Genomic DNA, 27,757 nt, shown 5'->3' with positions numbered 1-27,757 from the left:
GTGAGACTGCAGTTGGGAATGGCAGCAGATCGGAATATATACCAAGCGGTGGGCAGGTTTTAATTACGCCAACGCGGTGCTTTTGTGGAATAAGGTCCAGTTTGGGGTGTTGTGCCTGGCCAAACTCTGGGTGGCTTTTAATTGGAAAGAACACCATTTTACAACATCAGAGGAGGCAAATGTGTTTATTAAGGCGCATGGTTTGGAGGAGGGCTAATGGTGGGAGATCCTTGATTTTTGATATGTTTGTAAAATGTTGGCAATATGTTTTGTTTTTTGCACATGTTGGCTTTTTTGCTATTTTATTATGGTTGAAGGGGGAATTATTCCTGTTGGAGTGGGGGGGGGGGGGGAATGAGGGACCAGGAAGGTGGGGAGGGGCTTTGGATTGGAGTGGAGGTGGGGGGGGGGGGGGTGGCAATGTGGGGGGAGGGGCAGTCGGAGCAATATGGATGGGGATCTTTTGTGTTGATCTCCAGCTGGGAGTTACCATATTAGTAGGGATGCTGGCGAATGGAAGCAGTGTGGGGAGGGGGCTGCGATGGGTAGCCAGGGCTGGGGATTTGGGGTTGGTTAGGCAATTTGGGGGAGGGAGGAGTTGGGGACGGGGGGAATTTGCTGGTGACGTAGGTAGCTTGTTGGGTGGAGGCAGGGGAGAGAAGTAGGTGTTGCAATTTTGATTGGGCCTGAACAAGAAAGGGGATTGGGGACAGGGGTGGTTTTGTGTTGAGGGATTGGAATGGCGGACCTGAACAGGGGTGGGGCGCCGCCGGACCGCCGGTGAGGATAGTGACTTGGAACATGCGGGAGTTTAATGGGCCGGTGAAGCAATCGCAGGTGTTTGTGCACAAAAAAAGACGGAGGTCATTTTTCGCCAGGAGACGTACCTGCGGGTGAAGGTTCAGGTGAGATTAAGAAACGGGTGGATGGGGCAGACCCATGGAGGTTTAGGCATCTGGCATAGAGAGAGTTGTCCCACTTCTCCCATGTGCACCATGTATATTCCTGTCTAGACTTTTTCATCATGGGTAATCGGTGTTCCCGGGGTTAGTGGGGGTGGAATATGCCGCATTTGTGGTCTCTGATCACGTGCCGCACTGCATGGATGTAAGGCTTAGTATGGGCCAGGCACAGAGACCCTCCCAGAAGAAGAATTTGGCGCTCCTGACAGATTAAAAGTTCTGTGGAATGGTGACTTTGATGATAAAGGAGTCTGTAGTGTTCGACCAAAACGGGAGGTCTTGCCCTCCACGTTTTGGGAAGCATTGAAAGCAGTGGTGCGGGGGTAGGTGATTTATTTCAAGGTGCATAGAGATAAGGTGAAGAGAGCAGAGAGAAAGAGGATACTTGGGGGTTGGGGGGGGCGCAATTTTTGAAGTGGTTCGGCAGTATTCGGTGGCACCGACCAGGAAGCTGTTGGCAGAGCAGAAAATGTTGCAAGGGGAATTTGATGTGTTGATGATAGGGACAGCTAGTGACATCGAAACAAACCTGTTGGACTTTAACCTGGTGTTGTAAAACTTCTTACGATGGTAGGGACTGTAGTGGTCCAGCTTCGGCGATCGAGGGGGGTTCTGTATGAGTATGGTGGGAACGCCAGCCGCCTATTAGCGCATCAGTTAAGAAGACAAGCGGCCATGTGGGAGATAGTGCAGAGGTAGGGGGAAGAGTTGGTGATGATGATAGGCAAAAATTAATGAGACATTCGAGGCCTTCTACAGGGGGCTGTACAGTTCCGAACTCTGAAGAAAGGAGGCAGAGATGGGGCTCTTTTTGGATGGGCTGGTGTTCCCGGAGGTAAAGAGGGGGAGGGGTCAGGGAGTGGAAGCACCACTGGTACTACATGAGGTAATGGAGTCGATTGGATTTATGCAGTCGGGGAAGACGCTTGGGTCAGATGGCTTCCCGGTAGATTTTTACAAACAGTTTTCGGCGAAATTGGCTCCACATCTTTTGTGGATGGAATGTGGATCATACAGGCCCATCTCCCTTTTTAAAATAAATTTAGAGTACCCAAATCATTTTTTCCAATTAAGGGGCAATTTAGCGTGGCCAATCCACCTACCCTGCACATCTTTGGGTTGTGGGGGCGAAACCCACACGGGGAGAATGTGCAAACTCCACATGGACAGTGACCCAGAGCCGGGATCGAACCTGAGACCTCGGCGCCGTAAGGCAACATGGTTAACTCACTGTGCCACTGTGCTGCCCTCCCATCTCTCTTTTACACAGACATGTGAAGCTGCTGGCTAAGGTGTTAGCTAGGCAGCTGGAAGAGTGTGTGCCAGAGGTGGTCTCTGAGGATCTGACGGGTTTCGTTAAAGGGCGGCAGCTGTCGAGTAAAATTAGACAATTGTTGAATGTTGTTAGGACTCCATCGAAGGGTCAGGTGCCGCAGGTGATTGTGTCCGTGGATGGGGAGAATGCATTTGATAGGGTAGAGTGGAGATATTTGTTCGAGGTCCTGGGGAAGTTCAGGTTTGGGCCTACATTTATCTCCTGGGTGGGGTTACTGCCCCATGGCTAATCAAGCTCAAGAGATTTCCGGCTACATAAGGGACGACGCAGGGGTGCCCGCTGTCCCCGCTTCTGTTTGTGCTGGCTATTGAACCTTTGGCCATTGCACTCCGAGCATCAAGAGAGTGGTGGGGCACTATAAGGGGAGGCAGGTAGAATAGGGTCTCGCCACAGGCGGATGAATTGCAGTTGTATATTTCAAATCCATTGGAGTGTATGGATAAGTTAATAGACGTTTTGGGGAAGTTTGCCGCTTTTTCAGGATAAAGATTGTGACAAAAAGTGAAGTGTTTCCAACTAACGCCCAAGGGCGGAGTGCTAATTTGAGTGCCCTACCATTCAGACTGGCCAGAGGCAGGTTTAGATATTTGGGTGTTCAGGTGGGCGATGATGCTTAAGTGGAATTTGGGCAGTTTGGTGGAGGGGGTGAAAGGGGATTTGAAGAACTGGGATGCCCTCCCACTGTCACTGGCGGGGTGGATACAGATGGTCAAGTTGAACTCCCTACCAAGCTTTGTTTGTTTTTAAACCCCCCTGCCAAAGGCATCCTTCCAAAAAGTGGACAGATTAATTTTGGCATTTGTATGGGCTGGCAAGGTGCCGTGGATTTGGAGGGGTTTTTTTCTTACAGAGGAGACGGCGGGTGGGGGAGCTGGCCTTCCCAATCTGCTATACCAATACTGGGCGGCGAATGTGGAGAAGGTGCATCAGTAGTGCGCAGAGTAGGTGCAGGTTGAGGAGGCTTCGAGTGCAGGGGTGTGCCTAAGGACCCTGGACCCTCCTGTTCTCCCCAATTCCCAATTAGGTGCACTGTGAGCCCGGTGGTGGTATCGTCTCTAAAGGTTTGGATCAGTTGAGGCGGCACTTTGGTGTGGGGGTATGTCGGTACTGGCACCGATATGTAGAAATCACAGATTTGCTCCGGCGGACATAGATGCAACATATAGGAATTGGCAGAGGAAAGGGGTGGAGCAGTTTAGGGATCTGTTCATGGAAGGGTTGGAAGAGTTGCAGGAGAGATACCAGTTGCCAAGGGAGAGTGAGTTCAGGTACATGCAGGTGCGGGAGTTTTTGCGAAGGAGCTACCCTCATTCCTTCAGCTGCCAGAGCATTCCTTGCTGAACAGGTTGTTAACACAAGACAAGCGGGGGGATAGGAAGATTGCAGACATTTGCGGGTGGTTGGTGGATACGGAGAAGGCACCCATTGAGGAGATAAAGCGGAAGTGGCTGGAAGAGCTGGGAGTGGAATTGGGTGGGGGGTCTGGAGTGAAGTTATGTACCGGGTGAATACGACATCATCTTGAACTAGGATGAGCTGGGTAGTTTAAAGTGATGCATAGGGCTTATATGTCACAGGCTCATATGAGCAGGTTCTTCCCAGAGGTAGAAGATAAGTGCGAGAAATGTGGAGGGGGGCCAGCAAATCGTCCAAATGTTTGGTCATGTCCGAGATTACTGGGTTTTTGGACCCCGATTTTTGAAGTACTGTCGGAGATCGTGGGGGCGAAGATGCCGCTGTGCCCGTTGGTATCGATTTTCAGAGTGTTGGAACTACTGGAGGGGAGGGGGCCAATGGTGTGGCCTTTGCCACTCTGATTGCCCGGCGGCGAATTCTATGGGGTTGGAGGTCGGTGGAGCCACCCAGGGTGTCAGCATGGTTGGGAGATGTGGCAAAGTTTCTTAAGTTGGAAAAAATTAAGTTCACTCTTAGAGGGTCAGAGGAGGGGTTCTTCGTAAGATGCAAGATTTGTCTTTATTCAAGGATTTGTGTTTGTTGCCAGTGGGTGCGGAGGGAAGAGGGGTTTTGGGAGGGACTGGGGGGTTGTTAAGGTGAATCTCTAAGGGGAGAAAAGGGGGGGGAGGGAATTACAAACTGTTTGCACTGTGTTATGCTTTTGAAAGTTTTTGTGATTTGTGTACTTTAGTTTTGAAATTTTAAATTTTTTTTGAAAGGGTGGCAACCCGTAACGAGTGGAGTGTCACAGGGATCTGTTCTGTTGCCACAATTATTTATAATATATATTAATGATTTAGACGAGGGGAGTGAATGCACTGTTGCCATGTTTGCGGATGACACAAAAATAGGTGGGAAGGTAAGTCGTGCGGATGACACAAATAATCTACAGAGAAATATAGGCAGGTTAGGTGATTGGGCAAAAATTTGGCAGATGAAATATAATGTAGGAAAATGTGAAGCTATACACATAGGTAAGAACAATAAAGGAACTGAATATTATTTAAATTGAAAAAGACTGCAGAATATTGCAGCACAGAGGGATTATGGGAGCCCTCGTGCATTAATCACAAAAAGCTAGCTTACAAGTTCAGCAGGTATTTGGAAGGCAAATAGAACCAAAAACGTAATAATCTCTAGGTTACTACCTGAGCCATGAGCTAATTGGCATAGGGTAAATAAGATTAAGGAGGTAAAAGTGACTCGAAGATTCGTGTTTGAGAAATTAGTTTGAATTTATGGGACATTGGCACCACTGGGGAAGGAGAGAGCTGTTCCGATGGGACAATCTTCAGCTGAATCATGCTGGGACCAGAGCCCTGGCAAATTGCATAACTAGGGCTGAAGATAGGGCATTAAACTAAATAGTGGGGTGGGCGGGGTTTAGTTGCATGGAAAATTAGAAAATCAAAGTTAAAGGAGAAGGTAGGAGTGCATATTAACAATGAGGACATTAAATTAGTTAAAGGTGTCGAGAGCTCAGGAAAGGTTAATAAAGTTTCCAGAACAAGTGATAGAACAGAGAGTATGGAAAGCAACAGGAATCTAACTTCAGACACACTAGATAAAGGTACAACTATGAGAAGGGGGCGGTCACAAGAAACAAGGTAAACGGCTGCAAGGATATCAACTCTGGGATCTAAATATCCAGGGATATGTGTCTTATCGAAAGGATGTACAAGGGGGCAGTTATACCTTGTCAGTAAGAAATTTAGTTCAATTGATCGCAAGAAGCGATATATGGTCGGAAGGCGTAGAGTATGTGTTGGTAGAGTTGAGGAATTGCAAAGAAAAAAGACTCTGATGGGAGTTATGTACAGGCCCCCTACCAGTAGTCAGGATATGGGGCAAAAAAGGCATATAAGAAAGGCAATATTACAGTAATCATGGGGGACTTCAATATGCAGGAGGACTGGGAAAATCAGGTTGGTAGCGGATCCAGAAAAGGAATTTGTGGAATGATTTTTGGAGCAGCTTGTGGTAGAGCTCACTAGGAAACAGGAAATTCCGGATTTAGTGATGTGTAATGAGGTAGACTTGGAGGAATATTCTTATGAGGAGAGGTTGAGTAGATTGTGCCTGTACTCGTTGGAGTTTAGAAGAATGAGAGGTGACCTTATTGAGACATATAGGATTCTCAGGGGTCTTACAGGGTAGGTGGTGAGAGGATGTTTCCTCTAGTTGGAGAATCTAGGACCAGAGGGCATAATCTCTGAGTAAGGGAGTACTCATTTAACACCGAGATAAAGGGGAATTTCTTCTCAGAGGGTAGCAAATCTGTGGAATTCTTTACCGCAGAGAGCTATGTAGAGGCTGGGTCGTTAAGTATGTTCAAGGTTGAGATAAACAGATATTTAATCAGTAAGGGAATCAAGGGTTATGGGGATAAGGCAGGAAAGTGGAGTTGAGGATTATATCAGATTAGCCATGATCTCATTGAATGGTGGAAAAGCCTCGATGGGCCAAGTGCCCTGACTTATGCTCCTCCATTCTATAGACATTGCAGTTTCTGTGCATTCAAATAATAGACGGTTTTTGTATTCTTCCTGTCTAAGGTCATATATTGCATAGCCTGCAAAGTCTATACAACTCTGTCCCAATAATATGCCTAAACCAGAAAAGACTGCTCTTTAATCTGACACTGACTTATTTTTCATTTCACATACCAACCACTCTTAGTAACATTACCAGTTAATGCCAAATGAGAAGCATTTTTGTGCCATAAATCTATGCCCTCTGGGAACTGGTTTGTGACTGCCCAAACTCAAGTTATGTTAAACTTTTATGGACAACAAATGGAGAAACATTTGTCCCATCTGGGCTGTATTTGAATCTAGGTAGTTGAGGTGAAAGGCCAGAATCTAACCCATGGAACCACCCAGTTCTCAACGATGTTTCCTCAGTTGAATTATAAAGTTCTTCAGTATACTTCAGTGTCTAAGATCTGAAAAAAGGGCATTATATGATAGACTTTAGATGAGATACTGCAAATGATTGATTAACTCTGTTGATTTCAGTTCATGTATTTTTATTCACATTTGCCATTGCTAGGTGCCTTGACCCAAGCCGTTCGCAATTTTGCAAAAAGCCTCGAAGGATGGCTAACAAATGCCATGAACAATATTCCACAGCAAATGGTTCGCACCAAGGTGAGTGATGGAATTGCCACAGAATAAATTGAATTACATTGCTGATTGCTTTACAGGATAGAAGCTTTAAAGCTCTTCAGCAAGGAATGTAGCCAACATTCTGTTACATAGTTCATTAAACATCATCTGTTGCTAAATGCTGAATATGTGTTAATATGGCCTTCCTGGCCTGGGATTCAAGAGTTCTGAAGGTTGTGTTCCCTTTCTGGTGTCAGGGTAATGGAGATCTCCTCATGCTGTGTATCGTCTTGAAATAGGAAGGGGGGATCCAGTTGTTATGTTCCATGTAGGAACCAACAACATGGATTGAACTAGGAATGTTGGTCTGCTGAAAGAGTTTGAGAAGTTGGGCTCCAAATTAAAATGCAACACCTCAAAAGTAATAATTTCTGGATTATTACATGAGCCATGTGCCAATTGACATAAAATCAAGCAGATTAGATATCTAAACACGTGGCTCAAAGTGCGATGTGGGAAGAAGCTGTTTCGATTCACGGGGCACTGACGCCAGTACTGGAAAAAGAAGGAGCTGTCCATTAGGATGAGTTCCGTTAAAACTGGGTTAGGATCAGTGATCTTGTGAATTACAGAATTTAGGCTCTGGATGGGGCTTTAAATTAAATGGAGAGGGGGGAGTGGAAGGTTCAAGTGAAGGCAGACTTAGAAATCTGTAGCTAAAAGTAGAGACAACAGAAATGGTTTGAGTGGTGGCCATAGAGTGAGCGGTCGCACATTTAGTGACTCCCGCTCAAGGTGGATTTTTTCGGTCTTTTCCCCGCCCAAAGGGAAAAGCATTTGAGCGCAAGAGGTGCAGGAGTGCCTGGGTAAGGTTTTCCTCCTCTGGTGTGGCTGGTGGATGGATCCACGGACAAGGGGCGCGATTCTCCATTCCCACGCCGGTTGGGAGAATCGCCTGGGCCGCCAAAATTTCCGGGGACACTGGTCCGACGCCCTCCCGCGATTCTCCCAAGTGGCGGGAACGGCCCGGTCGAGTTTCGCAAGCCGGAGAATCGCCGGAGATACCCAAAATGGCGATTCTCCGGCACCCCCGCTATTCTGAGGCCCAGATGGGCCGAGCGGCCAGGCCAAAACGGCGGGTTCCCCCCAGCGCCGTCCACACCTGGTCACTACAGTCGTGGGCGGTGCGTGAACGCTGGGGGGGCTGCCTGTGGGGGGGCGAGGGGGGATCCTGCACCGGGCTTCACCTGGAATGTGGGGTGGCCCGTGATCGGTGCCCACCGATCATCAGGCCGTCCTCTCTGAAGGAGGACCTCCTTCCATCCGCGGCCCCACAAGATCCGTCCCCCATCTTCTTGCGGGATGCGCGGATGACGTCCGTTATGCGGCGCCGGCCGCGTCATCTAGGTGGCGCCGCTTTTACGCGGGCGACAAGGCCTGGCGCGGGTAGATGACGCGGCCCCGATACTGGCCCATTGTCAGGGCCTGAATCGGTCAGGCCTGGGGCCGTTCCGCGCCGTCGTGAACCTCGACGGCGTTCACGACGGCGCGACCACTTCGGCGTGGGAGTGGAGCATCGCGCCCAAGGAGTGGGGCAAGAATTAAAGAGTTGCAGGATAAAGAGAATCATCATGGTGCGCCACAGGCTTTTCACAGTAACTTCATTGCAGTGTTAATGTAAGCCTACTTGTGGCAATAAAGATTATTATTATTATTAGGATAAGATGGCGGAGGAAAAGGGGGCTGCTCAGCCTGCCCAGTGGTCGATGGAGCAGTTTATTGAGTTTGTCCACAAAAGGTTTTGCCAGCAGAGGAAAGAAGCCCTGGAAGGCATAACCAAAGTGGTGGGACCGATTAAGTCAGGGATCGAGAGAGTAGAGCAGGGGCTGGAATCCCAGGGCTGGGCGATCCAGAAAGTGGAGTAGGGAGTGGGGGAGCATGAGGAGCAGCTGACCTCATTGATGACTGAGGTAGGAGTGATGTGACAAACCCAGAAAAGGCTGAGGGAGAATGTGGAGAATCTGGAGAATCACACCAGAAGGTAAAACCTCAAGTTTGTTGGGATGCCCGAAGGCATCGAAGGTGCAGAGGCCAGCACGTACATGGCCAAAACGTTGGAGAAGTTGATGGGGGAGGAGGCCTTTGACCGGCCCCTGAAGGCCGACCGAATGCACAGGGCGTTGATGAGGAGACCGCAGCCGGACGAGCCACCGAGGATGATGGTGGTGGGATTGCACCACTTTCTGGACAAGGAGACGATTCTTCAATGGGCGAGGCAGACCAAGAAATTTATCTGGGAAGAGATTGAGCTGTGGCTGTATCAGGACCTGGGTGCGGAGTGGGGAAGGGGAGGGCTGGGTTTAAACAGATTAAGGCTGCCCTCTTAAAAAAGGGGGTGAAGTTTGGAACATTGTACCCGGCCCGCCTGCGGGTGACTTTCAAGAAGCACGAGTATAATTTTGGCACGCCTGAGAAGGCAATGGAGTTTGTGAGGGATTATGGACTGGGAGGAGTGTAAGGACATTGAACTTTGGAGGAGTCTGTGTATTCTTTAAAGTTTTGGATGGTGGGGTGTTTGGAAGGCAGGTTTTTTCATGGGGAACAATGATAGTGAGTGCACCTTTTGTTAATCTTTCGGGGTGTACTGTTGGGGAGGGGAACTAGGGAGCTTGGAGGCCTTGGGTGCGGGCTACCATGCTAGCTGGGCAGCTAGTTAACGGGGGGTTGGCAGGAGACAGGCAAGGGGTGTGGATGGGGTTGGTTGTTTGTTCGAGGGTGGAGGGAGAGGGTTGCTGACAAGGGTGTGGTTGGTGTGGCACAGTTCAAAAAGGATCGTTGACGGTGGACATCCGAGGATGGACCTGGAGGGATATGGCTGATCAGCAGGGGAGGGGAGGGTGGGGAGCCCCCCAACCAGGCTGGTCACGTGGAACATGAGAGGGCTGAATGGGTCAGTCAAACGGTCGCGTGTGTGTTCACGGACTTGAGGAGCATGAAGACGGGTGTGGCCTTTTTGCAGAAGATGCACTTAAAGATAGGGGACCAGACGAGGTTGAGGAAGGGATGGGTAGGACAGGTGTTTCATTCGGGGCTATGAAGACGAGGGGATGGTGGTGTTGATGAATGAGTGGGTAGCGTTCGAGGTGGGGAACATTGTGGCCGATTCCGGAGGGGGGTGGTTTGTGATGGTTAGTGGAAAGTTGGAGGGGATACCGGTGGTTCTGGTATGCCTCAAATTGGGATGACGTAGATTTTATGAGGCGTGTGTTAGCAAAGATTCCTGATGTGGGCTCGCACTGGTTGATTATGGCGGGGGGGGGGCGGATTTTAATACGGTTATTGAACCAAGCTTGAACCAGTTGAGTCCTAAGCCGTCGAGGGTGTTGGCAGTGACGAAGGAGCTGAAGGGGTTTATGGAGCACATGGCGGGGTGGGTGGACCCATGGAGGTTTGGGAGGCCTAGGATGAAGGAATTTTCATCCTGAAAAAATGAAATGAAATGAAAATCGCCTATTGTCACAAGTAGGCTTCAAACGAAGTTACTGTGAAAAGCCCCTAGTCGCCACATTCCGGCACCTGTTCGGGGAGGCTGTTACGGGAATTGAACCGTGCTGCTGGCCTGCCTTGGTCTGCTTTCAAAGCCAGCGATTTAGCCCTGTGCTAAACAGCCCCTCTTCCATGTGCACTGGGTGTACTCCTGGATTGTTTTCCTTGTGCTAGATAAGACATTGCTGGTGGGGTGGTTGACTCTGGGTATTCAGCGATTGTGGTTTCGGACCATGCACTGCACTGGGTGGATCTGCATGTTGTACAGCCCGATTTCATTACTGCATGTAGTCGCCAAGTTGTTGGCAAAGGTGCTCGCCTCGCCAATCGAGGAACTGCGTCCCGGGGGTGATAGGCAAAGATCAAACTGGTTTTGTGAAGGGGAGGCAGTTGACAGCAAATGTGAGGAGGCTGCTTAATGTAATCATAATGCCTTCGGAGGAGCAGGAGGTAGAGGTAGTGGTGGCGATGGATGCAGAGAAGGCATTTGACCTGGTGGAGTGGGAGTATCTGCTGGACATATTAGGGCAGTTCGGGTTCAGACAGGAGTCTGTGGACTGGGTGTATAAGGCATTGGTCGCGAGGGTGCAGACGAACCGAATGAGCTTGGGGTATTTTGGGCTGCATCTAGGGACGTGGCAGGGGTGCCCACTCTCCTCGTTGCTTTTTGCCTTGGCAACAGAGCCGCTGGCAATGGCGAATTAGGGTGTTGAGGGACTGGAGAGGGTTTGAGCGGGAAAGCATCGAGCACATGGTCTCATTGGGGCCGAGGCAGGGGTGCCCACTCTCCCATCAGTTTATGCCTTGACATTAGAGCCGCTGGCAATGGCATTTAGGGCTTTGAGGGACTGGAGAGGGATTGAGCAGAGGGGCATCGAGCACAGGGTCTCATTGTATGCGAACGACCAGTTGCAGTATATTTCAGACCCGTTAGGCAGTATCGGGGACATCATGGGAATTTTAGAGGAATTTGGCCGGTTTTCGGAGTACAAGTTGAATATGGGAAAGAGCGAGGTGTTCCTGATTGAGACTAGAGGGCAGGAGAGAGGGGTAGGGGAATTGCTGTGTAGGATGGTGGGGCGGGCTTTAGATATTTGGTTTTCCAGGTGACTCAGGGCTGGGCGCAGCTGCACAAGCTCAACCTAGCTTGGCTGGTGGAACAGATGAAAATGGTTTTAAGAGGTGGAATATGCTGCCGCTGTCATTGTCAGGGTGGGTGCTGACAGTAAAAATGATGGTGTTGCCAAGGTTTCTGATTGTGTTTCAGAACCTCCCAATTTGCGACCCTAAGTTGTTTTTTAAGAAGGTTAATGTCTGGGTTTGTATTGGCGGGGAAGACCCCGGGGTTTAGGAAGGTTTTCCTGGCGTGGGCGGGTGTTGGCGCTGCCGAACATAATGAACTACTACTGCGCGGTGAATATTGCTCTGGTTTGGAAATTTATTGTGGGAGAGGGGTCGGCGTGTAGGGGAACAAGTTTGAGGGCTTTATTGTCAGCGCCTCTGCCATTCTCGCTAGCCAGGTACTCAATGGGCCCAGTGGTGGTGTCAACCCCAAGAGTGTAGGGGCATTGGAGGCAGCATTTGGGATTGGAGGGTGCCTCAGTGTGGCACCGACCTGCGACAACCATGGGTTTGCGCCGTGGGGGGTTGGATGCGAAGTTTCGGGGGTGGCAGCAAGCAGGGATCGAGCGATTTGCGGATCTGTTCATGGGGGGCGAAATTTGCGAGGTTGGAGGACCTGAAGCAAGAGTACGAGTTGCCCGGGCAAACGGTTTTAGATACCTGCAGATCTGGGATTTTGTAAGGAGAGAGGTGCTGCCACCCCTGGGGTTGCAAGACCAGATGCTGTCAAGGGGCGAGATAGGTGGAGAGAGGTATCCGATGTCTACAAGGGACTGATGGATTGGGAGAGGGCCCTGGTGGCGGGCATAAAGCGAAAGTGGGAGAAGAAGCTGGGAGGGAAGGTGGGGGCCAAGATGTAGGCTGAGGCCCTGGGAAGGGTGAATGCATCCTTGTCGTGTGTGAGGTTAAGCCTCATCCAGTTTAAAATAGTCCATAGGACGCATATGACGGTACCAAGGATGAGTACGTTCTTTGAGGTGGTAGAGGATAGGTGTGGGCGGTGTGTGGGGAGGCCCATGAATCACGTCCACATGTTTTGGACAAGGCTGAAGGGTTCTGGCAGGGGTTTGCGGTTGTAATGTCCGAGGTACCGGGGGTGGAGGTGGTCCCGAGTCCAGTGGTGGTGATATTCGGGGTGTCGGAAGACCTGGGAGTCCAGGGGCGAGAGAGGCCGGTGTCCTGACCTTTGCCTTCCTGATAGTCCGGAGATGGATTTTGCTTGGGTGGCGGGATTCGGAGCCGCTGAAAGAGGGGGCGTGGTGAGGGGCCTGGCAGAATTCCTGAGGCTGGAGAAGGCCGAGTTCGTCTGGAGGGGATCGGTGGATGGGTTCACTCGGAGGTGGAAGCCGTTTATTGATTTATTTGAGGGGTCAGCAGGGAGGGGATAGGGAGGTAAGGGAATTAAAATGCGGAAGTAGGAGATGAGGAGAGGGTGATATTAGGGGAGCTGGGCGGGGCGGGGGGGGAGGTGGGCGAGTTGTTTATACTGTTGTTAGGTTGTTCTTCAGCTTTTGTTTGTTTATAAGAAAATGCCTTTAATATTTTTTTAAAGAAGTGGTTTGAGTAATGACTGTATATTGGGACAGGTAGCGACAGTCTGAAAGGTAATGGTGCATCAACAAATAAGATCCATACACAAATCAGCAAAATAAATATAAGGGTCTTTACCTGAATCAGCGGCGCATTAATAATAAGTTAGGTAAACTAGTGGCACAAATAGAGAGGTTTCGATCGAATCATGATTACATAGACATGATTACAAGGTGATTGGTAAATAAGGTACACAACATTTTAAAAAGATAAGCAGAATAGAAAGAAAGGAGCCCTGATGGTAGGATCTTGGCTCAGAAGACACGATGTAGAATCCGCATGGGTGGAAAACGCTGGTGGTAATGGTTTTCCAGGCCCCCTAACAGTTGTATCATTGGACAGAGCATGAAACAATTGGAACTTGTAACAAAGGCAATAAAATAATTGTGGGTGACTTTAATCTTCATATGTACTGAACCAGTCAAATTGGCGAAGGTGGTCAGAACAGGAGTTTGTAGAATGCTCTTGTGACAATACATTATGGAACCAAGCTGGGTAAAGCTTTTTTAGATCTACAGTTAGTAATCTCATAATAAAAGATCTGTAACTAACTACATCGATATGAGGGTAGAGCAAGTTACACTTGATTAGATTAATAAATTTAATGGTATGGCAATAAAGAAACAGTGGGAAACATTTAAAGAAGCATATAAAAATTTTGAACAAAAATACATTCCATTAAAAAACAAAAACTCAGCAAAGGAAATCCATCCATGCCTTACTAAGGAAGTAACGGATAGTAGTAGGTTAAAACACAAGAACCCAAGAATTGGGAACAGGAGTAGGCTAGTTGACCCCTCGAGCTTGCTCCGCAATTTGAGAAAAACGTGGCTGATCTGATTGCGGCATTAACTCTATTTCCTGTCCGTCCCCCATAACCCTCAATTCCCATGTTGATCAAATATCTATTTAACTCGGCTTAAATATATTCCGTGACCCAGCCTCCACTGCTCTCTGGGGAAGAGTATTCCACAAACTAATGACCCTCTGAGAGAGAAAATATTCTCCTCATAACAATCTTAAATGGGTGACCCTTAATTTTTAAACTGTGTCCTCTAGCTCTAAGCTCTTACACGAGGGGAAACATCCTTCAGCATCCCTCAGGGCTTCCATGTTTCAATAAGGTCACCTCTCATTCTTCTAAACTCCAATGAGTACAGACCCAACCTGTTCAACCATTCCCTCACAAAGTAATCCCTTCATCCCAGGAATCAGTCAAGTGAACCTTCTCTAAATGTTCTAATGCAGTTATGTCCTTAAGTAACAAGACCAAAACTGTACACAGTCTAACTAAGGCCCTGTACATCTGCATTAACACTTCACTACTTTTATACTTGATCGAGGCATATAATGTTGCCCCGCTGAAGCTGAATTGCAGCGGATGTGCAAATCAGGAAGCGATTCCCAATCATTTTTATGGCGAGGATTACTAGGGAATCCCCTAACAGGTCACTAGCCTGAAAGGACAGCCAGATAGCAAGGTCCCGCAGCTGGCCACCATCCCCCCGGATTGCAATTCAGCTCCCCCACAGCGCATGTCAGCCCCCCCACCCCTGGATTTTGTGGGTTCCCCCCTCCACCCAGTGCAAATGACCGGACCCACCCCAACAGAGACCCCCTCAATAAAGAGACCCCCTCAATAAAGAGACCCCCTCAATAAAGAGACCCCGTAAATAAAGACACCCCGTAAATAAAGACACCCCCTAAATGAAGACACCCCCTAAATGAAGACACTCCCTAAATGAAGACACCCCCTAAATAAAGACACCCCCTAAATACAGAGTTACCCCACAGAGATCCCCTAAAAAAGGAATACCCCTCACACGCCCCCAGAAGAGAGACCCATGCCAGGAAGCTTCCCTGAAAAGAGACCCTTGTCAGGAAGCACCCCAGAAAAGAGACTGTTGTCAGGAAGCTCCCCTGAAAAGAGACCCTTGTCAGGAAGCACCCCATTATCAGGAAACTAGAGATCAGTAACAGAGTCAGTGAAAAAGATTACTGCTTTAACACTCACCTGAGAAGCGTGAGCTGTGAAGAGAACACAATGAGGCAGTAAAGAGATATAGACAGTGATTGGACAAGAAGGTGGCAGATGGAATAAAATGTGGGAAAGTTCGAGGTTATTCACTTTTGTAGTCGAATATTTTTAGTTCTATACTTTCTGAAGTTTAGAAGAATGAGAGCTGACCTCATTGAAATGTACAAGGTTTTCAAGGGGGGTAGATACTGGCTGGAGAATCTGGAACACGGGAGCACTGTCTCAGCGCCTGATCATTTAGACTGAGATGAGTGTCATGATATTCAGGTAAACATATCATGGTGCAAACACACATACACACTGATGGACAGATCAACGGACCAATCAACACACACACAACATCACAGCCAATCACCAGTGAGAGCACACGCACTATAAAACGGGGAACACCACAGTTCCCGTGGATTCCAGCAGGAGACAGTTCAGGGCACGGAGCTCACAGCATGCCACTCATACACCGTGTGCTGAGTGCCTCTCTAAGATAATGTTAGGGCTGGGTCCACAGGTTAACGGGTAAATTACGAACCACAGTCATAAGTTTACAGATGTTGTTATCAAGAGTAATAAAACAGAGTTGTACCATCTACAACCGTGTTGGTTCGTCTGTATAGCGGAACACCCAACACGACATAGTACCAGGTTTGGAACCCAGCAACTGTGACACCTGCCTGCACGTCTTCAGGGATCCGCCATCCTGCGCCATGGACACCATCAGCCCGCCGCAGCCGCTCCAAATCGCTGCAAACCTTGGCGTCAACTGGAAGCTGTTTAAACAGGACACCAGGAAAATTACCCTCCTCCTCTCCATGGCAGGGCAATACGCCATTCACATCTTCAACTCCATGGTGTTCGCGGAAGGTGAGGACAAGACGAAGTGCAAGACATCCTTCACAAAAGTGGCGCAGAGGGACGTGACGCGCAGGCGCGCTCTACGTAGGACCGAACTACGCATGGGCGGTGGCGCAACGAACACCATGACGTCACGACGTGCGGCAACTGTGGATCCGCACATTTAAAGCGGCAATGTCCAGCAAGGAACCGACAATGCCTCCGCTGTGGCAAGATGGGACACTACGCTGCCTGCTGTCGAGCAGCTCAACCTGCCAACGCTCCCCAATTCCGCCAGCCTCGCAGGGACGTGCGGGCCATTCAGCCTCCATACACTGAGTCATACCCTGACGATGTCCGGACTGGTGATACCGACGACCGGGAAGCCTTCCGCGTTGCGGCCATTGACAGGAATCGGATGTCCCCAAGTAGGACCCACCAGCCGATGCCAGTGAACAGCATTAATCCGGGTGAAGAATGGTGTGCCACCCTAACGGTCAACCGATCACCAATCACATTCCGTCTAGACACTGGTGCCTCCGCCAATCTTATTGCACGGTCAGCCTTCTACGCCTTGAAGGTCAAACCACCGATTCGGCCATCCCGCTGTCAGATGGTCGATTACAACGGGAATGTCATCCCGGCCATGTCAGCCTGTCAGCTCGAGGTCACACACAATGCATACACAGCCACACTGTCCTTTGAAATACTTGGATCATCGAAGGACTCCCTGCTAGGCGCACAGGCGTGCAAAGTTCTCCACCTCGTTCAACGGGTACACACTCTGTCTCCAGAAGGCACGTCCGACTTCCCGGATGCAGACTTTAGGGCACAGCTCCACTCGCTCCTCGCCCACAGCCAGGAGGCTTTCGAGGGCATGGGCACACTGCCCTACACTTACAGAATACGTCTCAAACCGGACGCCACCCCGGTCATTCATGCACCTCGTAGAGTCCCAGCACCACTCAACGACCGCCTCAAGCAGCAGCTGCAGGATCTCCAGGACCAAGGAGTGCTTTCCCGGGTCACGGAGCCCACGCCATGGGTCAGCTCCATGGTGTGCGTAAAAAAGCCCTCTGGCGAACTCCAGATCTGCATCGACCCGAAAGACCTGAACAACAATATCATGAGGGAACACTACTCCACACCCAAATGGGAAGAGATCACGAGCGAAATGGCCCGGGCTAAAATTTTTACAAAGCTTGATGCCTCAAAGGGTTTTGGGCAGATTTAACTGGGTCAGTCCAGCAGGAAGCTGTGCACCTTCAACACTCCCTTTGGCAGGTTCTGCTACAATAGAATGCCGTTTGGCATCCGAGGTGTTTCACAGAATCATGGAACAGATGATGGAGGGCATCGAAGGGGTGCGTGTCTATGTTGACGACGTCATCATCTGGTCCACCACACCACAGGAGCACATCAGTCGTCTCCAGCGCGTCTTTGCTCGGATACGAGAGCATGGCCTGCGCCTCAACCGAGCCAAGTGTTCTTTTGGCCAAACTGAGCTAAAGTTTCTGGGGGACCACATATCCCGGTCAGGAGTGGGTCCGGATGCAGACAAAGTGAGCGCCATTACAGCCATGCCGCAGCCGGCAGACAAGAAGGCAGTGCTACGCTTTCTCGGGATGGTCAACTTCCTGTGGAAGTTCATTCCCAACCTTGCCTCCCACACAAACGGCTCTTCGCCACCTAGTGAAGAAGACTACGGAGTTTCAGTGGCTGCCCGCACACCAGAAGGAATGGGAGGAGCTCAAGATTAAGCTCACCACAGCCCCGGTCTTGGCGTTCTTCGACACTTCTCGAGATACGAAGATCTCGACTGATGCCAGCCAGTCCGGCATTGGGGCGGTACTCCTGCAACGGGACGACACTGCATCATGGGTCCCGGTTGCCTATGCCTCGCGGGCCATGACCCCTACAGAACAGCGCTATGCGCAGATTGAGAAAGAGTGCCTGGGTTTGTTAACCGGCATAGATAAGTTCCATGACTACGTGTATGGTCTCCCTCAGTTCACCGTGGAAACCGACCATCGCCCCCTGGTCAGCATCATACAAAAGGACCTGAATGAGATGACCCCTCGCCTCCAGCGCATTCTGCTCAAGCTCCGGAGGTACGACTTCCAACTGGTCTACACCCCGGGAAAGGACTTCATCATCGCGGATGCCCTGTCCAGAGCAGTGAGCACACCGCCCGAATCGGGGGGGTTTGTATGTCAGGTCGAAGTGCATGTGGCCTTCACATCGGCCAATCTGCCAGCTAATGATGCAAGTCTGGCCCGTATTCGCCGGGAGACACCCTTCTACAACGTGTGATGCGCCACATGATGGATGGGTGGCTCAAAGGGCAGTGCCCACAATTCTACAATGTCCGGGACGACTTGGCCGTCATTGACGGTGTCCTCCTAAAGCTGGACCGGATTGTGATTCCACACAGCATGCACAGGTTGGTCCTCGGAACAATTCCATGAAGGCCACCTCGGGGTTGAGAAGTGCAGGCGGAGGGCCCGAGAAGCTGTATACTGGTCGGGCATCAGCAACGACATCGCCAACATGGTGCTCAGCTGCCCCACCTGCCAAAGGTTTCAGCCAGCCCAACCCCCTGAGACGCTTCAGCCCCATGAGTTGGTAACGTCCGCCTGGGCGAAGGTGGGTGTGGTCCCTTTTCATGCGCTCGGCAGGGACTATGTCATCATAATTGATTATTTTTCAAATTATTCCGAGGTCATACGCCTGCACGATTTGACATCGTCAGCTGTCATCAGGGCATGCAAGGAAACCTTCGCTCGCCATGGCATTCCGCCTACCGTCATGTCGGACAATGGGCCCTGTATTGCGAGCCAAGATGGTCTTCTTTTGCCGCTCCGTATGGCTTAACACATGTGACGGCCAGCCCTCTGCATCCCCAGTCAAATGGCAAGGCGGAAAAGAGCGTCCATATCGTCAAGCGGCTCCTCTGCAAGGCTGCTGATGCCGGATCGGATTTCTTTTTAGCCCTGCTGGCCTATCGCTCGGCCCTACTGTCCACTGGTCTCTCACCAGCCCAGCTGTTGATGGGTCGCACCCTCAGGATCACTGTACCGTCCATTCATGTTGCTAAACCCGGCCATGCTCCAGTACTGCAGAGGATGCGACAGCAGCGTGCTCAGCAGAAGGTGGCGCATGACAGTCGGGCAACTGATCTTCCTGCCTTGGCGCCTGGAGACAACGTCTGCATCCACCTACCAGAGGGCGGCTGGTCAGCAACTGCCGAAGTTCTCCGCCACGTGGCTCCCCGCTCGTGCCTGGTTCGCATGCCTGATGGCTCCATTCGTCGGCGTAATCACCAGGCTCTTCGGCTGTTTCCCCGCTCGTTACGTGATCATGTACCGGTGCCACGCCCTCCTGTTGTCCCTGATGTCGACTTCGTGGAGCTTCCTGCCACCATGCCTATTCCTCTATCGCCTGCGGCCAGGCCCATTCCTCAGCCGGTGAATCCTAACCCACCCTTGAGGCGGTCAACCTGAATTTGTCGCCCACCTACTAGGCTGGACTTATGAGCCTGTTTGCACATTGGACTCACTAAAGTGTTATGCCAATATGTTAATGTGTTTCTCTTTTTGTCGTTACAGGAGTTCATTTTCGATATTTGATCATTGCACTTGTTTTGTTTATGGTACAACCTCGTTGCTATGTTGCACCTGACATCTTCCTATGTATATAGTTTTGCCTCATGTACACGTTGTAGATATTGCACACACATATTCAGCTGCATTCAGCACACACCAATATTTATTACCACATAGGCACATATTCTTGTAAAAAGGGGGTTGTCATGATATTCAGATAAACATATCATGGTGCAAACACACATACACACTGATGGACAGATCAACGGACCAACCAACACACACGCAACATCACAGCCAATCACCAGTGAGAGCACACGCACTATAAAACGGGGGACACCACAGTTCCCGCGGGTTCCAGCAGGAGACAGCTCAGGGCACAGAGCTCACAGCATGCCACTCATACACCGTGTGCTGAGTGCCTCTCTAAGATAATGTTAGGGCTGGGTCCACAGGTTAACGGGTAAATTATGAACCACAGTCATAAGTTTACAGATGTTGTTATCAAGAGTAATAAAACAGAGTTGTACCCTCTACAACCGTGTTGGTTCGTCTGTATAGCGGAACACCCAACACGACAATGAGGAGAAATTCCTTCATTCAAGGTGCTGTAAACGTTGGAATTCTCTACTTCAGAGGGTTTTGGATGCTCCATTGTTGAACATATTTAAAGCTGTGTTCGAGAGATTTTTGCTTTCTCAGGAGACTCCGGGAATATGGGGAGAGGGTTGGAAAGTGAAGTTGAGGCCAAACAGCAGCGATTATCTTATTTAATGGTGTAGCAGGTTTGAAGGGTCATAAGGGCAGCACCTCCTCTTTCCTATGACCTAACATGCAGAATTTAATTTTGAGATGTGCAAGGGTAATTTCTACATAAATTAGAATAGAATAGAATAGAATTTACAGTGCAGAAGGAGACCATCCGGCCCATCGAGTCTGCACTGGCCCTTGGAAAGAGCACCCTACTTAAGCCCATGCCTCCACCTTATCCCCGTAATCCAGTAACCCCGGCCAACCTATTGGACAATTTACCATGGCCAATCTACCTTACCTGCACATCTTTGGACTGTGGAAGGAAACCGGAGCACCCGGAGGAAACCCACGCACACACTGGGAGAAAGTGCAAACTCCACACAGTCACCCGATGCCGGAATTGAACCCGGGACCCTGGGGCTGTGAGGCAGCAGTGCTAACCACCATGCCGCCCTTTAAGTCTTTTAAAACTATTTAAATATGACTTTTGTTTTCTGTATATGTTTAGTAAAATAAAATTATAAAATTGCCTGAAATACTTTCCTACTCTGAAGTTAAAACTTTGGTCTTGCTTTTCTCAAAATTAATTTACCTCCTATTCTATTTGCAGTGCTAATTCTAGACTCTGCTGTTACTCTAATTCATCTAATTTTTCTATCAATATGGTGAAGTACCTTGTCGTACAACATGGAATTTATTTGAATTAGTTAAAATCTTGTTTTCTTTGTTAACTAATTTGTGCCTAATCAGAAAAGTTGTATTAATTACTATTCCAGCCAGATAGCATCTACTGTAAAACTCTGTATAAAGGACAACTTATTGATTTTTACAACTTGATTACCTGGGGATATGATATATGCGAAATTGTGATTTTTAATTTTACTACCTGGTGGTATACTCCTATAATTCCAGTATGTGTGCAGTTTAGTCCTAAATGGCCAAAGGATGGATGGATCCATTAAATGATTGGAAGTGAATGTAGCTGGTTGAACCCAATTTTCTGAGGGCAGCATATTTCCCCCAGCTTTAGGTGTAAATGTCAAACAGTTGGCAGCAGAAAATTGTAAAATGGAACCATAGATTGACAGGAAAAATTAACAGAACAATAGGTGACCTTTAAGGAGATAATTTTTCAGGTACAGGCCAAGTACATTCCAACCAGGGCAATGGGTAAGGGAACCAAAGCTGGTCCTTGTTGGATGAAGAGGAAGAGAGCGATCAAGTGAAAACCAGGTCAAATACAGTAAACTAAGAGGGGAAGAAAAGAACAAAATATGTCCGGCAAGGGGAGCATTTGAAAATAGAAGTTATGCAGTTAGCATAAAAGGGAACAAAAAATATTCTATCGACATCTAAATAGTAAGTATGTAGTAAGAGGTGGAGTGTAGCCTACTAGGGCCAAAAAGGGTAAAAGGAGGCAGAGGGCATGGCTAAAATACTTAATGGGCACTTTGATAAAACAATGAAAAATAAATGTATATAATAGGATAGCCATTACAGAGATGTAGTTGAAAGATGATCTAAGATGGGACTTAAATATTCAAGAATACATGTTTGAAGGACAGGAGGAAAAGAAAATGAGGTGCGATAGCTTGATTAATAACAAAGCTAGAGTCCATTGAAGAAGAAAGACTCCATGAGAAGGGTGAATTGTCCATGGTTAACTAAGGACGTTAAGGGTGGTATCAAATTGAAATAGAGGTGTATAAGTGCTGTTGCTGTGAAGATTTGTGATAGGCCAAAAGGATGGAAAATTTTGAGTAACCCCCAAAAATAATGAGGGAGAAATTAAAGTATGTGAGAAAACTGACAAGAAATATAAAAACAGGCAGCATAAGCTTCTAAACGTACATAAAAAGTTAAACACTAGCTAAAGTGAGCACGGGGTCCCTTAGAGGAATTAATAATGGGAAACGAGGAAATGGCAGCTAGCCTTGAACAAATATTTTCTATCCACCTTCACAGCAGAAAACGTAAAAAGCATCCCAAGTTATCTATCTATCTTGATATCTATCTTGACTTCCAAAAGGTCTTTAACAAGGTGCCTCACGGGAGACTGCTGAGTAAAATAAGGGCCCATTGTATTCGAGGCAAGGTACTAACATGGATTGACGATTGGCTGTCAGGCAGAAGGCAGAGAGTTGGGATAAAAGGTTATTTTTCGGAATGGCAACCGGTGACGAGTGGTGTCCCGCGGGGTTCAGTGTTGGGGCCACAGCTGTTCTCTTTATATATTAACGATCGAGATGACGGGACTGGGGGCATTCTGGCTAAGTTTGTCGATGATACAAAGATAGGTGGAGGGGCAGGTAGTATGGAGGAGGTGGGGAGGCTGCAGAAAGATTTAGACAGTTTAGGAGAGTGGTCCAAGAAATGGCTGATGAAATTCAATGTGGGCAATTGGGCGAGGTCTTGCACTTTGGAAAAAAGAGTAGAGGCATGGACTATTTTCTAAATGGTGACAAAATACATAATGCTGAAGTGCAAAGGGACTTGGGAGTCCTAGTCCAGGATTCTCTAAAGGTAAACTTGCAGGTTAAGTCCGTAATTAAGAAAGCAAATGCAACGTTGTCATTTATCTCAAGAGGCTTGGAATATAAAAGCAGGGATGTACTTCTGAAGCTTTATGAAGCAATAGTTAGGCCCCATTTAGAATACTGTGAGCAATTTTGGGCCCCACAACTCAGGAAAGACATACTGGCACCGGAGTGGGTCCAGCGGAGATTCACACGGATGATCCCAGGAATGGTAGGCCTAACACACGATGAACGTCTGAGGATCCTGGGATTATATTCACTTACAAGATAATGAATGGCTTAGATAGGGTGGACGTAGGGAAGTTGTTTCCATTAGCAGGGGAGACTAGGACCTGGGGGCACAGCCTTAGAATAAAAGGGAGTCACTTTAGAACAGAGATGAGGAGAAATTTCTTCAGCCAGAGAGTGGTGGGTCTGTGGAATTCATTGCCACAGAGGGCGGTGGAGGCCGGGACGTTGAGTGTCTTTAAGACAGAAGTTGATAAATTCTTGATTTCTCGAGGAATTAAGGGCTATGGAGAGAGAGCGGGTAAATGGAGTTGAAATCAGCCATGATTGAATGGTGGAGTGGACTTGATGGGCCGAATGGCCTTACTTCCGCTCCTATGTCTTATGGTCTTAAGTATCGTAGAAAGTTGAGAGGCAAAAAGAAGGGAGGAACTTAAAACAATCACATTCAGTAGAGAAAAAGTATTTGGAAAACAAATGGAGTTTAAGATTAACATGTTTATACCTCTGTGGACTCTTTGTGTCCAATATTTGTGTCATCCACATCCTTGGCGATAGTACGCTCCCTTGTCTGAGTCATTAATATATTTATTGTAAATAATTGTGACCCAAACACTGATCCTTGTGGCACTCTACTAGTTACACGTTGCTACCCTGAAAATGCCCCTCTTATCCCAACTCTCTCTTCCATCAGTTAGCAAAACCTCTATCCATGCAAATATGCTGCCCCCAACACCATGGCCTCTTATCTTATGAAGTAGCTTTTTGTGCAGTACCTTATCAAATGCTTTTAGGAAATCCAAGTATATTACATCTACTGGTTCCCCATTACCTTTTCTTTTTCATTTACAGGATGTGGGCGTCGCTGGTTAAGCCAGCATTTATTGCCCATCCCTAGTTGCCCTTCAGAAGGTGGTGGTGAGTTGCCTCTGGAACCACCGTAGTGCTTGCGGCGTAGGTACACTCACTGTGCTGTAAGGGAAGGTGTTCCAGGATGTTGCCCCAGTGACGTAGTGAAGAGCGGCGATATATTTCCAAGTCAGGGTGATGAGTGACTTGGAGGGGAACCTCCAGATGTTGGGGTGCCCAAGTATCTGCTGTTCTAGTCCTTCTAGATGGTAGTAGTCATGGGTTTGGAAGGTGTTGTCTAAGGAACCTTGATGAGTTACTGCAGTGCATCTTGTAGATGGTACACATGGCTGCCACTGTTCGTCGGTGGTGGAGGGTTTGAATGTTTGTGCAAGGGGGAGCAATCAAGCAGGCTGTTTTGTCCTGGATGGTGTTGAGCTTCTTGAGTGTTGTTGGAGCTGTACTCATTCAGGCAAGTGGAGAGTATTCCATTATACTCCTGACTTGTAGAGTGGTGGACAGGCTTGGGGTGTCAGGAGGTGATTTACTCGCCCCAGGATTCCTAGTCTTTGACCTGCCCTGGTAGCCATAGTATTAATATGGTGACTCCAGTTCAGTTTTGGATCAATGGTAACCCCCAGAATGTTGATTGTGGGGGATTCAATGATAGTAATGTCATTGGGCGGTGGTTAGATCCTCTTTTGTAAGAGATGGTCATTACCTGGCACTTGTGTGGTGCAAATGTAACTTGCCACTTGTCAGCCCATCCTGATATTGTCCAGGTCTTACTGCATTTGGACATGGACTGCTTCAATACCTGAGGAATGGCAATGGTTTTGACCATTGTGCAGTCATCCGTAAACATCCCCACTTCTGACCTTATGATGGAAGGGAGGTTAGTGGTGAAGCAGCTGAAGATGGTTGGGCCTAGCACACTACCCTGAGGAACTCCTGCAGTGATGTCCTGGTCATTACCATCTAAAAGAATTCCTTTTTTTTTGAGTATGTTTTTATGAGAGGTTTCATTTTATAAAATACAAAATAACCAAATCTGTACAAACCAAATATAATTTACAAAAACCAAACATTAAATTTTTATTGTTTTTTCATTGTCATATTTAGCAAGGTCATATAGTGGCACATATATTACATAGCGATAAATCAATCCTAGTCGGCTGCACATACTTACAAACTTTCAACCTTGGGGTGGGGTGCACAAGTGTAATTGGTGTTTGTGCTTCCCTTCACCCCCCCCCCCCCCCCACTTTCCAACTTTCCAATCTCCTCTCCTCACCCCTCCCCTCTGCTCTATTGGAATTTGGCTACATAGGTCCTGGAACAGGTTGGTGAATGGCCTCCACATCTTGTGGAAGCCCTCTTCCGACCCCCGGGTGGCATATTTGATTTTCTCTAGTTCGGACAATTCCGACAGATCGGCTAGCCAGCCTGCAGCTTTGGGTGGTGCTGCTGATCGCCAGCCAAGCAGGATTCACCAACGGGTGATTAGGGAGGCAAAGGTTAGGGTATTGTCCTCCCTCCCCATCGAGTTTTGGCTGATCTGATACCCCGAAGACTGCCATTTTGGGGCACGGCTCCACCCTCACCCCTACAACTTTGGGCATTGTCCTCGAAGAAGGATGCCCAGAACCCGTCCAATCTGGGGCATGCCCAGAACATGTGGGTGTGGTTGACCGGGCCTCCCTGGCACTGTTCACACTTGTCCTCCCCCTCCGAGAAGAACCTGCTCATTCGGGTTCTGGTTAGGTGCGCTATGTGCACCACCTTTAGCTGCATTAGGCTTAGCCTTTGCACATGTGGAGGTGAAGTTGACTCTGTTCAGTGCTTTGCTCCAGAGTCCCCACCCTATTTCAATCCCTAGCTCTCCCTCACATTTTTCTCTTGTCTCATCCAGTGGGGAACCTGAAAGAATTCTAATATATTTGTCAGGCATGATTTCCCCTTCATGAAGCCTTGCTGACTCTGCTTGATTATATTATTTATTTCTAAATGCTCTGCTATTACATCCTTTATAATGGACACTCACATTTTCCCAATTACAGATGTTCAGCTAATTGTTGGGAAAATGTGAAGTTTCCACTTTGGCAGCAGGAATAGAAAAGCAGAATATTATTTAACTGGAGAGTGGCAAAAAAATGCTGCAAGACAGAGGGATCTGGTTGTCCTGGTACAGGAATCACAAAAAGCCAGCATGCAGGTAGAGCAAATAATAAGGAAGGCAAGTGGAATGTTGGTGTTTATTTCAAGGAAGAAAGAGTATAAAAACGGAGAAGCCTCACTCCAACTGTACAGGGCATTGGTGAAACCACACCTAGACTACTGTGTACAGGATTGATCAAATTCCTTAAGAAGGAGCATATTTGCATTGGAACAATTCAGAGAAGGTTCATTGGGCTGATTCCTGTGATGATGGCTTTTTCTTACAAGGTAAGATTGAACAGGTTGGACCGATACTTATTGAAGTTTAGGAAAATGGGAGATGATTTTATTGAAGCATGTAAGGTTCTGAGGGAGCTTGACTGAGTTGAGGCTGAGAGAACGTTTCTTCCCGTGACGGAATCTAGAACCGGGGACACAGTTTAAAAATAAAACAGCGTCTCCCATTTAATACGGAGATGAGGAGGAATTTCTTCTCTGGTTGTTAGTATTTGGAATTCGTTTGCCCAGCAGCAGTAGAGGATGGATCATGGAATATGTTCAAGGCTAAGTTAGACAGATTTATTTTTTTAAATAATTTTGATTAAGGTTTTCACAGAATATCAATAACAAAATGAGAAAGGAACCCAACAGGGTTAAGTGCAAAACACAGTCAAAAAGCAACCCTCCATATCCCCCTCCTCCCTGTACAAAAATAATAAATTAACACCCCAACTTAACACAGCCAACAGAGCAAATATATACATCCCCTCAGATCCCCCAGTATAATTAAACATAACTAAAGTAACCCCCCCCCCCCCCAGTTGCTGCTGCCATTGACCAATGTCTACCGTTCTGCCAGGAAGTCTAAGAACGGTTGCCACCGCCTGAGGAACCCTTGTATCGACCCTGTCAGGGCGAATTTCACCCTCTCCAACTTAATAAACCCCGCCATATCGTTGATCCAGGATTCCACGCTTGGGGGCCTTGCGTCCTTCCACTGAAGAAGAATCCTCCACCGGGCTACCAGGGACTTAAAGGCCAGAATACCGGCCTCTTTCGCCTGCTGCACTCCCGGCTCATCTGACACCCCAAAATATTGCGAGCCCCCAGCCCGGTTTGACCCTGGATCCTACCACCCTCGACACCATCCTCGCTACGCCCTTCCAATATTCCTCCAGCGCTGGGCATGCTCAGAACATATGGGTGTGGTTTGCTGGGCTCCCTAAGCACCTAACACACCTGTCCTCACCCCCAAAAAAACGGCTGATCCTTGTCCCGGTCATGTGTGCCCTGTGCAGCACCTTAAACTGTATGAGGCTGAGCCTCGCGCACGAAGGTGAAGAGTTCACCCTCTTTAGGGCATCTGCCCATGTCCCTTCCTCGAACTCCTCTCCCAACTTCTCCTCCCACTTACCTTTCACCTCCACCACCGAGGCCTCCTCCTCCTCCTGCATCACCTGGGAAGTTTCTGAGATCTTCCCCACTCCCCCCTACCCCCCCGAGAGCACCCTGTCCTGTACTGTGCGTGGCAGCAGCCGCGGGAATTCCACCACCTGCCGCCTGGCAAATGCCCTTACCTGTAAGTACCTGAAGGTGTTCCCCGGGGGGAGCCCATACTTCTCCTCCAACTCACCCAGGCTCGCG

At 48.5% G+C, this 27,757-nt stretch overlaps 1 protein-coding gene across 10 annotated transcripts in view; it reads left to right on the top strand.

Moving 5' to 3' along the window:
- Positions 1 to 27,757, top strand: part of rfx3 (regulatory factor X, 3 (influences HLA class II expression)) — a 667,766-nt gene that overhangs the window by 566,139 nt on the left and 73,870 nt on the right. For all 10 annotated transcript variants that reach the window (XM_072516895.1, XM_072516900.1, XM_072516898.1 and 7 more), the window contains one exon: positions 6,805 to 6,902. In XM_072516895.1, the coding sequence (XP_072372996.1) occupies positions 6,805 to 6,902 (98 nt within the window). The remainder of the gene's footprint in view (positions 1 to 6,804; positions 6,903 to 27,757) is intronic.

This window comes from Scyliorhinus torazame, chromosome 9 (genome assembly GCF_047496885.1).
Source record: "Scyliorhinus torazame isolate Kashiwa2021f chromosome 9, sScyTor2.1, whole genome shotgun sequence".
NCBI classification, from domain to species: domain Eukaryota; kingdom Metazoa; phylum Chordata; class Chondrichthyes; order Carcharhiniformes; family Scyliorhinidae; genus Scyliorhinus; species Scyliorhinus torazame.
The sequence above is the reverse complement of the archived record's forward strand: the minus strand, read 5'-3'. Positions and strand labels throughout refer to the sequence as shown.